This window comes from Phymastichus coffea, unplaced genomic scaffold (genome assembly GCF_024137745.1).
Source record: "Phymastichus coffea isolate CEN01 unplaced genomic scaffold, Cenicafe_Pcof_1.1 PCOF00012, whole genome shotgun sequence".
NCBI classification, from domain to species: Eukaryota; Metazoa; Arthropoda; class Insecta; order Hymenoptera; family Eulophidae; genus Phymastichus; species Phymastichus coffea.
The window spans coordinates 4,092,036-4,108,912 of NW_026706823.1; the positions used below are offsets into that span (position 1 = coordinate 4,092,036).

The 16,877-nt window shown below is 40.3% G+C and overlaps 1 protein-coding gene across 1 annotated transcript in view; it reads right to left on the minus strand.

Moving 5' to 3' along the window:
• LOC131672549 (elongation factor 1-beta') overlaps window positions 1–11,325 on the minus strand; it is a 66,972-nt gene extending 55,647 nt beyond the window's left edge. Inside the window, exon 1 of the mRNA XM_058949854.1 lies at window positions 11,079–11,325. Coding sequence (XP_058805837.1) covers window positions 11,079–11,158 — 80 coding nt within the window. The 5' untranslated portion in view covers window positions 11,159–11,325. The remainder of the gene's footprint in view (window positions 1–11,078) is intronic.
• Window positions 11,326–16,877: the final 5,552 nt, after the last annotated feature.

Below are 16,877 nucleotides of genomic sequence, written 5' to 3' on the forward strand. Positions count from 1 at the left end.
CAGAGCCGTATGATCGGTGACTGCAATAAAATGCGCGCCCTCGATGTATGGTCTGAACTTCTGGATTCCGAACAGCAGCCCTAGGCATTCGAGCTCGAACACGGTGTAATTCTTCTCGTGCTCATTAAGCATGCGACTCGCGTAACATATCGGGTGATCGTACCCTTCGTCGTCTTTCTGCATCAGGCAAGCACCCAGTGCATAAGACGACGCGTCGCAGTGCACATAGAACGGCCGGCAAAAATCCGGTCGCACAAGCACGGGAGCTTCCGTAAGAGCTCGCTTGAGCGCATCGAACGCTCGTTGCTGCTCGGAGTCCCAGTGCCATGCTTCGCCCTTGTGCAACAGCTTCGTTAAGGGCACTTTCAGATGTGACTCATGCTCGATGAACCTAGAGTACCATCCACGATGAACGCGGAGTACCATCCCAGGAAACGGCGCAGCTGTTTGATGTTCTGCGGGGCTGGAAAGTCCAGCACAGGCTGAACTCGATCAGAGTCAGGCCGCAGCCCACCCTCGTCGAGAAGGTATCCCAGGAACGTGACCCTGGAGCAACCAAATTCACTCTTCTCGACGTTGATCTCCAGCCCCGCCCGGACCATGCGCTCCAGCGCCTTCTCGAGCCACACCAAGTGATCCTCGAACGTTTCCGTGACTATGATCACATCGTCGAGGTACTTGAATACATGCGGCTCGAAATCTGGTCCGAACAGCGCGTCCATCAAGCGCATGAAGGTTGCGGGAGCGTTGACCAGACCAAAAATCATCCGGTTACACTCCCAGAGCCCGCAACCCGGCGCACCAAACGCCGTGTACTTTCTACTATCTTCCTGCAAGGGCACCTGTAAATAGGCACTCTTGAGGTCGATCTTAGAAATGTACCGGGCTCCTCGCAACCTATCGAGAATCACATCTACCCCCGGCATGGGGTAAGCATCGATCCGAGTGGTCTTGTTCACCGGCCTCAGGTCGATGCACAAACGGTAGCTACCATCGTGCTTTTTCACGACCACCGGTGCACTGCACCACTCGCTCTGAGACGGACGTATCACTCCTTTCTGATACCAGTCCTGAATATCCTGGCGAATAAACTCCGTGACCTGCGGAGAGTACCTGCGCATCAGCGTCTTAATTGGCCTGGCACCTTGCACATCAATGACGTGCTCGATAAGGTCCGTTTGCGCAGGGGACCTCTCCGGCACCACTCGCCGCACCAACGTCTCAACCTGGAGTCGTTGGGGCTCCTGCAGTGCCGAGAGTCCTCCTACCTCCGCGGTCAATTGGAGCTTTCCTGGTTGGTCGGGAAAGTACACCCGGCCATCTTGCCATTGGGCAAAATCATGCCAACTCTCCCGACCTGCGACACTCCATGCATTGTGTTCGGCATCCATACGGAAACCAAACGCACGGATGAAGTCCTGTCCAAGGAGCATATCGTACTGCAATCCCTGCTCGCACGCATACGCCTCAATGGACCGGACCACAGTGTCGATCTCGATCACCAGCCTCAGTTTTCCTACCATACTGACTGATGTACCCGAGAAACCATTTACTGCTCCCGGAGTTCTCCTCACCTGAGCCTGGAAGTCTTGCGTGACACGGCAGCCTACCACTGACACTTGCGCTCCGGTGTCAAACAGCGCACTGTAAGGCTCGCCATTGATGAGCAGTATGAGCAGAGGACGATTCTCCGTTACCATGTCAACTGCAGGATTTCCGTTGACAGAGGCGCCCGGGCAACCCGTTGTGCCACTCACAACGCCCACCCCCGCCGGAACCGACGAGGCTTTCAGCTCTCTCGTCGCGTTTCTCACGCACGGGGAAGCCTTTGTACCCGGCACCTCGCGTCCACGCAGTTGACTTGTCCGCTCTAAGGACCCCTGCAAGGTCTGACAACCGGGGGCAACTTCCTGCGATTGCTCGCTCGCAAGTCGCCTCGCACGCAGTTGCGACCTTGGGCTCTCCTGCTCACCTCGCACTTCCTGGGACTCGCCTCCGTCGGCCACCTGCCAACGGCTCTCGAGTCGCCGACTCAGTTGTCGCCAGTATTCCCACGTCTCAGGCCCCGAATCTTCTTGGGGTCTTACTCGTAGGTCCCATCCGCTGTGCTCCACGCCGGCTGCCCTCTGCGAGTTATGGCGGAGAGCGTAGGGCCACCGTTCCCCGCTGGCCTGTTTTCCGCCAACCGACGAATCGGCTCGCAGTTGATGCACGTGCGGAACGTGCAATTGGGCGCCTGGCAGTTTTGGCACGACTCGGCCGGGGCACCGAAGGGGCAGCTGGGGGCATAATGGCCCACCCGGTTGCATCGGTAGCACACAGGTGCTCCGCGAGCCTGGTCGTTCTGGCGGCCACCATTGTACGGACACTGTGACCGTCTATGTCCCTCCCCGTTGCAACCAAAACAACGACCTCGAAACGGGGATGGGCCCTGGCCACCTCCAGAACTCGCGCCACCTGGTCCCTGCTGCAGGACTACGGCTCGCGCTGGAGCCTGCAGGGATGGCGCTGCTCGCGGGTTCGTGCCCCCACCGGCAACCTTCCCCTGGGCCTGGGCGTTGGGATAACGCCCGGGTGCTGGGTGCATCACTGCACTCGCCATGCACCCCTCAGCCCCCGAACCGCCACACGACGAACGCCCCGAAACCTGCGCTCCCGAGGACTTGGCACCCTTGCTTTTCTTCTTCTTCTTCTGCTTCGGCTTGCTGGTCGGCTGCTCCTTGGAGGCTTGGGAGACCTCGACGGCAATCTCTGCAACGTGGGTCTTCCTTGCCTTCCCTCGGTACGCAGCATCCTCCACCAGCAAGTTATCCTTGGCAGAAGGTGGGTGCCATCTCCTCTCGCGATCCTGGTGCCTCTCCAATCTATCTCCATAATAACGGAGATCGCGGAGGTCGTGTACGGGTCTATCTCGGAGGTAGCGCCCATACTCCGGGTTCAACCCGGCCATCGCCAACCGCACTTGCCGTCTGTCGGACGGAGGAGGCCGCATCCGCCGCACGATGCTCTGGAATGCGATGAGGTAGTCAGCGATTGACTCATCCTCACCCTGCATCCGGCGGCTCAGCTTACAATAGAGCTCCTCGCGGTCCAATGTCCGGCAGTACTGGTGGCGGAAATCAACCGCAAAATCATGGAAAGTGCGCCACCCTCCGAGGTTGTTCGCCAACCAAACCTCCGCGCGATCGGAGAAGATCGCATCCAGGGCCGGGAGCACCTCACGATCGGGGAGGTTATATAACCTCACGCAGCGCTTCAACTTCTCCAGGAAGCGTTCTGCACCCGATCCCGCGGCGCCGTTGAACCGCACGTTCCAGGCCCTAAACGCCGAAATCGCATCGGCGGGCCTGCCATTCAAACGGCCGCGAGACTCCTCCCTGCGCGCGCCTCGATGGCCCAAACGTGCGCGCCCCCGACGACACCGGTGATGGCGTCGCCGGTGGCACGCGCTTACGTCATCGCTGGAAGAACTTCCAGCGATGGAGGGCTCGGATTCGGAGGAGCTCGTGGTTTCCCGGCTGTGCCGTCCTCTGCGCGGCCGTCTCCTGGGCCTCAAATGCGCCTTGCTCGCCTCACTAGGCGAGTCTGACGTTGAGGACAGCAGCAGCGGGGGCCTCGTCAGGACAGGTCGTCGCTCCTCCTCGAATCCACTCGAGGCGGCGAAGTGTTGTCGCCACTCGCGTGCGAGCTTGCGAGGACAGTTGCGTTTGGGAGAGTCCAAACCCGTTAACCGCTCCCCCCGCTGGGGGTCAGCTGCGGGGCAGCCCGGGCCCATTGGGGGCCGGGGCCGCAGCGGGGAGGGCTGTACCGTCGGTATCCCGGCCACCAGCGGGGCCGTACCAACAGGCCCATAACCCAGGACCTGCAAGGCCGCCAACACCTGCTGCAAAAATAGCGGGTCCAGAGGCGACACTGGCACCGCTGGTACCGGGACGGGTCCGGCAGCCACGTCCCCCGGGCCCTCAGCCTGCTCCAGGTGGGCCCCCCGTGGCAACGCCGCAGCTACCGCAGCCTCTCTCGCGGTATCACCGGAGTCGGAGCCTGTCGAGGCGCTCCGGACTTTCTCCTCAAGCAGGGTACGGTTGCCCTGGTCCTCGCTCAAGACCGGCCCAAGCCCAGGAGGAGAGTGCTTCACTTTCCCCTGGACCGTTGAGCTGAGCAAGGACACGTCACCCACTCCCGTGCGAGCGAAAAGGGGATTCCAGGCCAGAGTATCCTCAAACCGTGCGAGCAAACTCTGGTCCGGCACTACATCGCGCGCTTCGCTAGAGGAGGGATCGGGGATGCGCCCCGACATAAAGTCAGAGGGGCGAAGGGGCACCTCAGCTCCGGATCGCGTATTCGCCAGGAACACGCGGAAGACGCGGTCCTGAAGTACCAGGAGTCCACCCTCTGTAGTCAGCCCCTGAGTCCGCATATACCTCACCAGTTCCTCCCGCGGAACCCTGGTGATGCTGGCCCTCAGGTGCTGTAACTCTGGTTGCCGGGATAAACGACGCATGAATAAATTCGCGTCAGCTGCGGGGGGCGGCATCTCAACGGGACCGAGCGACAGACGCGACGCGATCGCTGCCCGGCGATCCTAAAAAAAACGAAAACGAAAGAAAAAAACAACCACAATCGCAACACGCGTCGTTAAGCACCTGTCACCGCTACCGATTCGCGATCATCCTATTCGCGCACGCGTCGCGCCCTCCCCACAAGGGATGCCATGTAACGGAATTATTTAAGCCGACTATTCGTTAGAATACCTGCTCGCGGCCGTCCGCACAATATTTATCAAAAGGAGGGCTCGGGAGGCACAAATGCTCCCACGACTGAATGGCACACCGAGCGTGTGTGCCAATCGCGCACGAATCAAAGGAAAGTCGGAAAGCGAACGGGTTGACGCAGTGACATATGACACAAATATGTATATTACAAATTTATTATTACAAACACAATAAAAGAAAATAAAAGAAAGACACACAAATTAATAACTAGACGGAGCACGCACACTCCGTCTCGCAAATCGGCCTAATACAAAAATCACTAATCCGCTCAAGCCTAAGCGCCCGCGAACGCACTCGCGACCTCAACACCCGGCAACGGGGGCCGGCATCGCTGCCCGACCTGCACCGTTGCACCCGCGAGCACCACTGAACATGCAAGAGAGCGAGAGAAGGAGAGAGAGAGAGAGAGAAAAAACCGGCACCGACCTTCCCAACGACGACCTCGGGCGAAGATGGCCGCTCTCGGCCATCGGCTGCGGCTTGCTGCTGCTGCTGATATTGTTGCTGTTGTTGTTGCTGCTGCAGCTGGCCGCCGCTAACCCCCTGTTGTTGCTGTTGTTGCTGCTGTTGCTGCTGTTGCTGCTGGTGCTGCTGCTCAGCTGCTCGCCGGACTCGCTCGCCGAACGCGCGCGCGCCGGCGGTACAGGCTTCGCTCTTACCCGCGCACACCGGTGCTGGGCGGCAAGGCTTGGCTGGGCGCGACCCGGCCACTCACTCCACACTCACACCAAATGGAACCACCGATGCGCGCCCACACACCGGGTGCGCATCCACAAATAAACGACGTGGCGAAGCACCGCACCGCTTCCAAAAACCAACGGAAAAAAAACCGGAAATCGGCGACGACAAAATAAACGCGCGCACGCGATCGGCCAGCCCAAACGATACTACCGATTTCCCCCCTCGGCCGCGCTCTCCCCATTCCACTCGCCCCCACGCATAACGATCCTGGCAACGGATCGTCGCTTCGTCAACCGCCTCCAGCTCCGCCAATGCCCGTTCGCCGCACCTCAAACAGAGAAAATGTAGGCATGAGAGTGTATACAAATACACCCTCAGCCCGGGCGCAACGAACGGACGAGAGAGAGACAAAGGAGAAGCCGGCAAGCCGAAATTCTCCATCACAGTTACACAAATGAATATATTTTCAATGAAAGAATAATTTACAATATTAGAAAAGTACCCTAAACCGTGTATATTTATGCTGTCTGTTCATACGATGATTCGGTTGCACAAGCGCCAATGTAAGGTCTAGTTCAATTAAATGGCTATTTCTACACTCCGTGCGCAAAGTGCGTGTTTCCCAATAAAAACGTGCGTTAAAAATCGCACTTTCCACACGTCGTATAAAAAAATACGGTACGGCACATGTTCGGGAAAGAGTTTGTCGTCTCGTGTACTTTTCCACCCTCGCTTCGCTCGGGTGTAAACACCACGCGAAACAGGACTCTACTTTCCCGCGCTTGTATCGTAATGTACTATTTTGGGTATAATTGATGTTTGCACCCGGAATACTACATTGTAATCGGTAATGGTGGTAGCGTAAAATACATTCTATTGAATCAACCAATAAACGATAGAAATGAAGTAGATACTCTGCGATACGCGAAACAGGCCATTTAATCTGCATAATCTGTTAGCGGTGTTGTTAATGACACTGTTTTCACCCGTTTAAGATGTTTCAATAAAGTATTCGGGTTTATTCCAGATCCAATGCATTTTCTTGATTAAGGATTTATTGGAAAGCAATTCCTGAAATACCGGTCTGACACAATTAATATGCCTTATTCCTTAACTAATGTAAAAACCAATCAAATTGTTAATGTAATTAAACATTAAAGATTTCTTGTAAGCTAATGCGAAACTGTCGCTGTGTATGAGACAGAAAATTTAGAAAGCTAAAGAAGTATAAAGTTGGATTTTATATTATAGTACTATTACTTTAAATATGGTTCTCAGAATGAAATGTTGTGCTATACATTGGTCTTATTTAGTGAAAGTTTATTATTTACTTAAGTAAAAAAGTATTAATAAAGAACAAAGACACGAATCACATTGCTTACTTACGATATTTATGGCACTAACAGAATTTTATTATTTAAAAAGTGCAATAACCTGCATCTGTTACTTCATGCAGCACAGTGTCATTAATTGGGACTCATCGTTTTATCATTCTGGTTATAGTTTTGAAAATGGCAAAGATCAAATTGTTAAGTAACTACATACTGCTAAAGGTGTTCTACATCAAACTTGTAGAATTATTAGGATAAGAGAAAGAGAGTTTGCCCTTATGAAGTTTATGTTACAAAATGTTCCAATTTAGTAATCATTACCTACATTATATATTTAGATACACGAATATGCTAAAGTATTGATATCAAACGCTGGAAGATACTTTGATACATTTTCCTATCTACCGCCTCAGTAGATAAGAGAATTAAATCTATCTGATTCAGCCCTAGTGTATAAAAAAATAGTGAAAATTCAATCTATATATTTGTCTTACAATTTAATAAGAATAAAATCAAATAATTCTTTTACGCAAACAACTCATAATAAGTTCATGATTTTTTCATTGTCGACAGATTAAATAAGCGCGAATATACTGTATGTAAAACAATAACTGCGTCTGGCATCATTCATAATGATGATTTTCATAACTTTCAAATAAAAAGAATATCAGCTATTAGTGAAAACTTGAAAACTATTAATACTAATATCTTAAATAAAATGTGTTTACATGGTGTAACGAGTCATTTGAAATGAGCGCCTCTGCATCGATAGTAAGGGGACATTGCTAGTTAATTAGGGGTACGCCCATATATATAAAACAGAGACACCTTAGCTTCTTCAGTTTTAATCTTACGGCCGTTGATCGTCTATCTTCAACTATTGCTGCAAAGATATTCGCAACTTCATCATTGACGAAGAGGCGAAAAATCAACATAACCAGAGAACAACGCCAAATGGTCAGACTTCAAGAGTTCTTGTGTACACATCGCTTTGCGATCAAAGAATTTAGGTAGAAGCTTTCCGGATATTCATTAGAAGATTTATATGGATATCCAATAAATTGTAATAAGTGTGTGAAGAACACACACGTAAAATTTTATAATGGAACGTGTCCAAATTTTAAATATAAATATAAATTGGCCACAATTTTACTGAGTTAACTAGCCTATTATCTAGCCTTTCCTCCTTATTGTATACTTCGAATTAATCAATACCTGCTCAACTGATTTTTGATGACTGCTAATCTGTACATACGAAGATTATAGTTATAAATGTAATTTTACAATGGAATGTAATAATGAAACTTACCAAATTTGTAGTCTTATTAATAATATATAAGGATATAAATTTTATAACAATTACTCTAAATACGTCAATAAAAAGTATTCAATCCCTACCTATACCATAAAATGAAAACGTGAAAATTATATAACTCATAATTTAATTACGTTGTTTGTTGAAGAAGGCGTCATTCTTTTCAAGGACACTTACGATGGTAAATATAACGTCATTTAGTAGACCTGACGTCATTATTATTTTTTAGCAAACTGTTTTACCTTAAATGTTTTTATTTTATTTAGAAATAAAAAGTTTGTGTGAATACAATAACGTTATTAGATGACGTCTTTTTTTGCTTCAACTCCTCACACGTCCAATAAGCTCAGAAAATGACCTTCGAAAATTACGTAGGAAATTGACTTAATTATTTTCAACAAGACATATATTGATGATTTACATTAAATTTTATGAATTTCTTATTATTCAGTCTTAATGCCAGTAAGTTCATCCCAACTGAGTTGATCTGCGGGCCATTATATTATTTTTTATTTTTGTGTGTTATAATTAAAGAAAATTTAATGTAATTGAATGTCACTGTGTTTCGTCTATCATCAATCCCTGACCTAGCGTTAGTTTCGCATACGAAAATCTACACATCCGGTATATTATTCAGCTGTTGGAACGTTCACGCTTCCCGAATTATCCCTTGTTAAATAATTTGTGTGGACTGCCGTGTGTATAACTTTTCGAGTTAACGGTTGAATTACTCCGTTATGTATAATATTAATAAATAATAAGGTACTCAATTTCGTAGTTTTGAATATAGCAGAATTTAAGCTGTGATTAGGTTTAATGAGACGGATTTTAGTACTCGGACTATCCTACTTATTTTATAGAACTTCCCCCCAACCCTCATGGTTTCATCACACGTTCAATGAAAATGACTCATTGCTGTAAATCTATCATAGCAATTATAATATTCAAGTGTGCAAGTATAAGTCGTGACTATACACATAATATGTGTTTGTTATGGACATATCAAATATATAGATTTTTAGTTTACACAAGATATAGTTTTTAGCTACTGGTATTGAATGATGTGAATGTTATGGGTATTATAAGTGTATTTTAGAATAACAGTTGCCATGAGGTTTTTTTATTATATTATAGTTGTTAATTACATAATGTATAATTGTTGTTTTACGTAATAACAAGATCCTGAAGGTACCGCAAATACAAGTGATAAATCACCAATGGGCAGTTGTATTGAGTTTTAATATTTTATTTATTGTATTGACTTTTTAAAAATCATTTACATTGCTATGACCATTGAAAAACAAAAAGTGCTATCTTAGATAATTATATAATTAATGCGATAAAACATTCAATTGTAAAATACTTATTGATAATTAATACATTTTTATTAATAAGAAAAATTAATTTAAAAATTTTTTATCTATTTTGTATGAAATAGAAAATTTTAGACAAACCTTATATATAAATTATATCTTAAATTATATCTTAACCTTATATATATCTTAAATTTTCATATTTATTTTTTCAGGGCTTAACCCAAACTCCAATATTTTAATAAATATTTCCATAACTATCAAAATGAAATTCTACATGTTATTGTATACTAACTTGTTTCAACAAAAAATAACGATCAATAATAACTATGTTTTTAATAAATTCAAATATTGTATTCAAATAACTGCAAGATTTAATTACTGAGTGTTTAATCACTCTTTTAATTTAATCACTCTTAATTACTGAGTGTTTTAATGAAGACAGACAGTTGGGAATGATTATTTCGATAGTCTATTCTTCCATTTTTCAGCAACTTGTTGACTGTAGCTAGCTAGATTCTATAGAATACCTAATTAATACATTAATTTTTTTCAGTCAATTTTATATTTTACAGAAGATTTATAGGAATTATTCTTAACAAATTAGTGAAAAATCATAAAAATTAAAAAATAATAACTGCATTTATAGGCAATTAATTCAAATTTTTTTTAAACTCCTATTATATTTTTCGATAACTTTGCTTGAAATTTTAGTGACAAGGTCCAACAAAAATTAAATTATATAAAAAATTAGTTTATAATTGTTTAATATATTATTTTTTAAAGTTATCAATGTTTAAAATATAATGATTGTACCTAATAAATCATTAAAACTTTTTACCAAGGGGAATATATTTATTGACTCAAATACATATTCTTGTAATATGGTATTTTGCTAGATATAATCCCAATAAATTTTTAATTCAAAGAACTCATGGGTTAAAATTGTGAAAAGGACTCTTTGTTTTTGTACAAAAGAAGACCTCTTACTTATTTTCAACATAATATTCCATATTCCTATTTACAGCTTCTATCATTCTCTAATTAACATTTTACTAATATTATACTTAAATAGTATAAAGGCAAAGGATATTGAATTTGATTTGAAAACATTTTTACTCTCAGTAAATGAAGTAACAAATAAGAGGATATACCAAACCATATTGTATATTAAACCATATCATATAGATTAAGCTATATTTTCCAGTACTGAAATAAATGTGATATCATTATTTGCTATTGTACAATTCCAAAGATCAGCTAGAGATTAACTATTAAAATGTCAAACCACTTTCAAGGAATTATGATAGCGATTAATGAGCACAGAGGAATAATTGTTACTTAAGAATTTCCATTTTGTGTCCAACTCAAATTTAGGGTTTCAATTTAAGTAATCATATATAAAGTACACAAATCTTACATAACATATATATACATGCATGATAATTGAAAACAGAATAATTTCATAATTACACATGCAAGCATGCACTTCCTCACCCAGGCTTATAGTGTAGGGTACATCAAACAACAGTGTTTAGTATTAAATGAAATTAAAGGAATATATCTAGTTATTCCATGCCCCTAAGAATATCATTTTACTTTAATATTATTGTAAATTTAATTAGAAGAAATATAAAATACAAACATAGGGAAAAAACATATTTACCCATCAATGTAACTTCTTTCAGAAAGATAAGCATTTAAATCTTGAACACCTTTTTCAGTTTTGAGATCTCCAATAGCCATGATTATTGCTTTTAATAAATAATTAAATTTTCACAGAATGACTTGTAAGCTTACACTTTGTAATATCTTATTCAGTTCTATCAATTAAAATATATGCTTCAAAATTAAATTAAATTTTTCTTAGTAAGTTTCGTTCATAGACGAGTATTAGTATTGAATGGAGATCAGGCTGGAGTTTCGATAGTTTACTTTGGAAAAAAGGCTCCCTGAATCTGTATACGCAGCCAACTTCCGTACGCTCTACCGAGCAACTGTTTTCTATTCCTCTCATTCCATGTTTCCCGCTCTCAAGTGCAATTTGGCGCGAAGTCACAAGCTACTATTTTTCTCTGAAATTACATGAGCTGAGCTTACGAGTAAAATTCAGACATTTAGAAGGTATTTATTAATCATTTTCAGGTGGAATATTAGTATTATTCATCTTAAAATCGAAGCTAAACTGATAGTGGTAAGAATAATCAAAATTTGTATATGCATGTCATTTTATGATTTTTATTTACATGCATGGAATTATTTTAAATTGAAGAAATGGTGTTTTAACAATGTTATAAATAAATTTACGGTGATTTATGGAAATGAACGTATAATTTTATGTACAAAAACCTCTTTCTGATATTAATTTTTTAATTACAAACATATAATTGTTATCCATTTTAACATATGGGTTAGGTCAATCGAAAGATATCTTTGTTTTTTTTTTATGTTATTCTAAGTATACTAATCGTAACTTATTTTTAATAGACATATGTATAGAATATTTTTTGTTCATAAAAATTATACATATTTTGTGTAATATTATAATATTGACATATTTGACATGTAAATCTCGGCTAAATAATTAATTATATTTTTTGTTGTGTTTTTATCAAATTCTACATTATAGTATCGTGTATAATTTGCAGTAATATTGTGTGGGCAAATTAATTCAATCAATTAATTATTTTTTAATTACTGCAAATAAAATGGTGATTGAATAACATTTAGACAATTAAAAACTCATAACTGGCACGGAAAGATTTCTTTGTAAGTATATAGAACTCAACTCAATTTTTAGACGAAACGTAAAAAGCTTCTTGTTTATTTTACAAAAAAAAAAAATTAAACGAGCAAGAATTTCTAAAATGCTATCAATTTACTGTAGTTTTATTCAATTTAGTTTATTTACCAAAATGCAACAGGCTAGGTTGTCTGTACCTCATTTTTTAGACTAAACTAGACCATTTATATTGTTTGTAAAATAATATCAATTATTGTTACTGATAAATTAACAAATACATGGGTGTAAGATTTTTTTATAATAATTTTTTAAAGACTGTTTTACTTCTTCGAATTAATATCGTTGATCAATTCTGTAATCACGATTGTACTTCCATACTACGATAATTAGTCTTAATTAAATAATTATATTTAACAATAATAAGATTTTTAGACAAAAAACAAAGAAGTGTTCAGACAATTAAATTATCAGGATTGATTTAGTTGTTTGCTCGACAACGTAGCATCAAGGGTTGCGGCATCGACCTGCGGCATGAATGCCGAAGGCGTGGTAAACGCGAAACATATACAACGGCTTTGTACATCAATTAATTATTTTGCGTATTAAGTGAAATATTTTTCGATAGTCTTCAAAAAAAATTATGAAAACATTTAGCTAAGTACTTATTTGGTTTCTCAAAAACAATAGGATGGGCAAATTTATAATTAAACTAGTTATGAATGGCGATCAAATATATATATATATATATATATATATATATGTATGTCAAAAATCGATTCAGACGACTTTTTACCGTGAAAGTAACCGCTTCAGACGACTTTTGCCTATTTAGACGACGTCGTCTGAATGATTTCTTGCTATAATTCGTTTCAGACGACTTAACATCAATAATCGTTTTGAACGACTTTTTCGCTTTAGACGACTTTTGAATAATAACCGTTTCAGAAGACTTATATAAACAATTTTAAATCGTTTCAAACGACATTCAGAAGCAATTAAACGCGTATAATGAATAAATAGATACGTAACAACTAATTACATGCTCGTAATTATTATTATATTGTGAAGAAAAATTATTGAAAATATGAGAAAGACATGAAAAAAAATAATGAAGTTAACAAAACAACGAAAAAGATTGATTTTGTGGGACAATCATAACAAAAATTTCCACTATTGCAATTATTAACAAAGCTTATTGTCAACCTCTAGGCTACCTAGAGAAAACAGTCCTAGAAGTCGTCGGAATCGACTAGATTCCGGAAATATGTGAATGTATGCACGTTCGGGAAATCGTTAGAATAATGGTTATCAGGTTGTAAAGTGTTCACTTTCATGCTGTATTGAGAATCACCGGATCGTAGATTTATTATACTTAGTAGATATATTTTCGAGATTAAACGGTACACTAAGTTTTATGTGCCCAAAGTCGTCCCTATCGGTCTACAGTCAGGCATATCATATATTCTTCATCATACGAGTGCGTGAACATCTGAACGGAAAGTTATTCCCCGATGTTCAGTTTTTTCCATTTAACATTATAATCAAATGGAATTCATAACCCCAATGAAATTTACACGATTTATGATTGGAATATGAAAGAAATAATTGTACCATAGACACAAGCACTGATAATACATTCATAATCTAAAATACTATTTTTAGCTCTGTCAATTAAACAATCATTATAAGACATTGTCATTTCAAGGATATATAATAAATTATGAATTCAATTAAAAATCTACAAGCTAGCTCATATTATAAACAAAACTCGATAGCAGCTCTTGCCAAATCTTATATTGAATTCGCAAGCCTCTGAATAAAACTTCTGCTCAAGAAACTTACTTTGGCTGCACCGATTTATCATGGCAGTGTTTGCTATTTAATAGCCTGTGTTGCTGTCGTCTATAACGGGTTCTTCTAAGAATTGGATATTCTTTAGCACTCTCTAGGTTACCTAGTATTTCAGTCCTGGAGGTCGTCGGAATCGACTAGATTCCGGAGATATGTGAATGTATGCATGTTCGGGAAATCGTCAGAATAATTGTTATCAGTTTGTCAAGTGTTCATTTCCATGCTGCATCGAGATTCACAGGAACGTAGATTTATTACGCTTTGTAGATATATTTTCGAGATAAAACGGTACACTAAGTTTTATGTGCCCAAAGTCGTCCCTATCGGTCTACAGTCAGGCATATCATATATTCTTCATCATACGAGTGCGTGAACATCTGAACGGAAAGTTATTCCCCGATGTTCAGTTTTTTCCATTTAACAGTATAATCAAATGGAATTCATAACCCCATTGAAATTTACACGATTTATGATTGGAATATGAAAGAAATAATTGTACCATAGACACAAGCACTGATAATACATTCATAATCTAAAATACTATTTTTAGCTCTGTCAATAACACAATCATTATGAAAAATTTTCATTTTGAGGATGTATAATTGATTATGACATCAATTATAAATCTTCAAGCTAGCTCATATTATAAACAAAACTCGATAGCAGCTCTTGCCAAATCTTATATTGAATTCGCAAGCCTCTGAATAAAACTTCTGCTCAAGAAACTTACTTTGGCTGCACCGATTTATCATGGCAGTGTTTTCTATTTAATAGCCTGTGTTGCTGTCGTCTATAACGGGTTCTTCTGAGAATTGGATATTCTTTAGCACTCTCTAGGTTACCTAGTATTTCAGTCCTGGAAGTCGTCGGAATCGACTAGATTCCGGAGATATGTGAATATATGCATGTTCGGGAAATCGTCAGAATAATTCTTATCAGTTTGTCAAGTGTTCACTTTCATTGTGCATTGAGAATTACCGGATCGTAGATTTATTATGCTTAGTAGATATATTTTCGAGATTAAACGGTACACTAAGTTTTATGTGCCCAAAGTCGTCCCTATCGGTCTACAGTCAGGCATATCATATATTCTTCATCATACGAGTGCGTGAACATCTGAACGGAAAGTTATTCCCCGATGTTCAGTTTTTTCCATTTAACATTATAATCGAATGGAATTCATAACCCCATTGAAATTTGCACGATTTATGATTGGAATATGAAAGAAATAATTGTACCATAGACACAAGCACTGATAATACATTCATAATATAAATACTATTTTTAGCTCTGTCAATAAAACAATCATTATAAGACATTGTCATTTCAAGGATATATAATAAATTATGAATTCAATTAAAAATCTGCAAGCTAGCTCATATTATAAACAAAACTCGATAGCAGCTATTGCCAAATCTTATATTGAATTCGCAAGCCTCTGAATAAAACTTCTGCTCAAGAAACTTAATTTGGCTGCACCGATTTATCATGGCAGTGTTTTCTATTTAATAGCCTGTGTTGTTGTCGTCTATAACGGGTTCTTCTGAGAATTGGATATTCTTTAGCACTCTCTAGGTTACCTAGTATTTCAGTCCTGGAAGTCGTCGGAATCGACTAGATTCCGGAGATATGTGAATGTATGCATGTTCGGGAAATCGTCAGAATAATTGTTATCAGTTTGTCAAGTGTTCACTTTCATGCTGCATTGAGAATTACCGGATCGTAGATTTATTATGCTTAGTAGATATATTTTCGAGATTAAACGGTACACTAAGTTTTATGTGCCCAAAGTCGTCCCTATCGGTCTACAGTCAGGCATATCATATATTCTTCATCATACGAGTGCGTGAACATCTGAACAGAAAGTTATTCCCCGATGTTCAGTTTTAACCATTTAACATTATAATCAAATGGAATTCATAACCCCATTGAAATTTACACGCTTTATGATTGGAATATGAAAGAAATAATTGTACCATAGATACAAGCACTGATAATACATTCATAATCTAAAATACTATTTTTAGCTCTGTCAATAACACAATCATTATGAAAAATTTTCATTTTGAGGATGTATAATTGATTATGACATCAATTAAAAATCTTGAAGCTAGCTCATATTCTTCCCATAACTCAATAGCAGCTTTTGCCAAAGTTTAATTTTAATTTGGAAGCCTCTGAATAAAACTTCTGCTCAAGAAACATAATTTGGCTGCACCGATTTAGCATGGCAGTGTTTGCTATTTACGAATCTCGTTTCTGTCGTCTATAACGCGCTATTCTGAGACTTGGATATTCTTTGGCACTCTCTAGGTTACCTAGTATTTCAGTACTGGAAGTCGTCGGAATCGACTAGATTCCGGAGATATGTGAATGTATGCATGTTCGGGAAATCGTCAGAATAATTGTTATCAGTTTGTCAAGTGTTCACTTTCATGCTGCATTGAGAATTACCGGATCGTAGATTTATTATGCTTAGTAGATATATTTTCGAGATTAAACGGTACTCTAAGTTTTATGTGCCCGAAGTCGTCCCTATCGCTCTACAGTCAGGCATATCATATATTCTTCATCATACGAGTGCGTGAATATCTGAACGGAAAGTTATTCCCCGATGTTCAGTTTTTTCCATTTAACATTATAAACAAATGGAATTCATAACTCCATTGAAATTTACACGATTTATGATTGAAATATGAAAGAAATAATTGTACCATAGACACAAGCACTGATAATACATTCATAATATAAATACTATTTTTAGCTCTGTCAATAAAACAATCATTATGAAAAATTTTCATTTTGAGGATGTATAATTGATTATGACATCAATTAAAAATCTTCAAGCTAGCTCATATTCTTCCCATAACT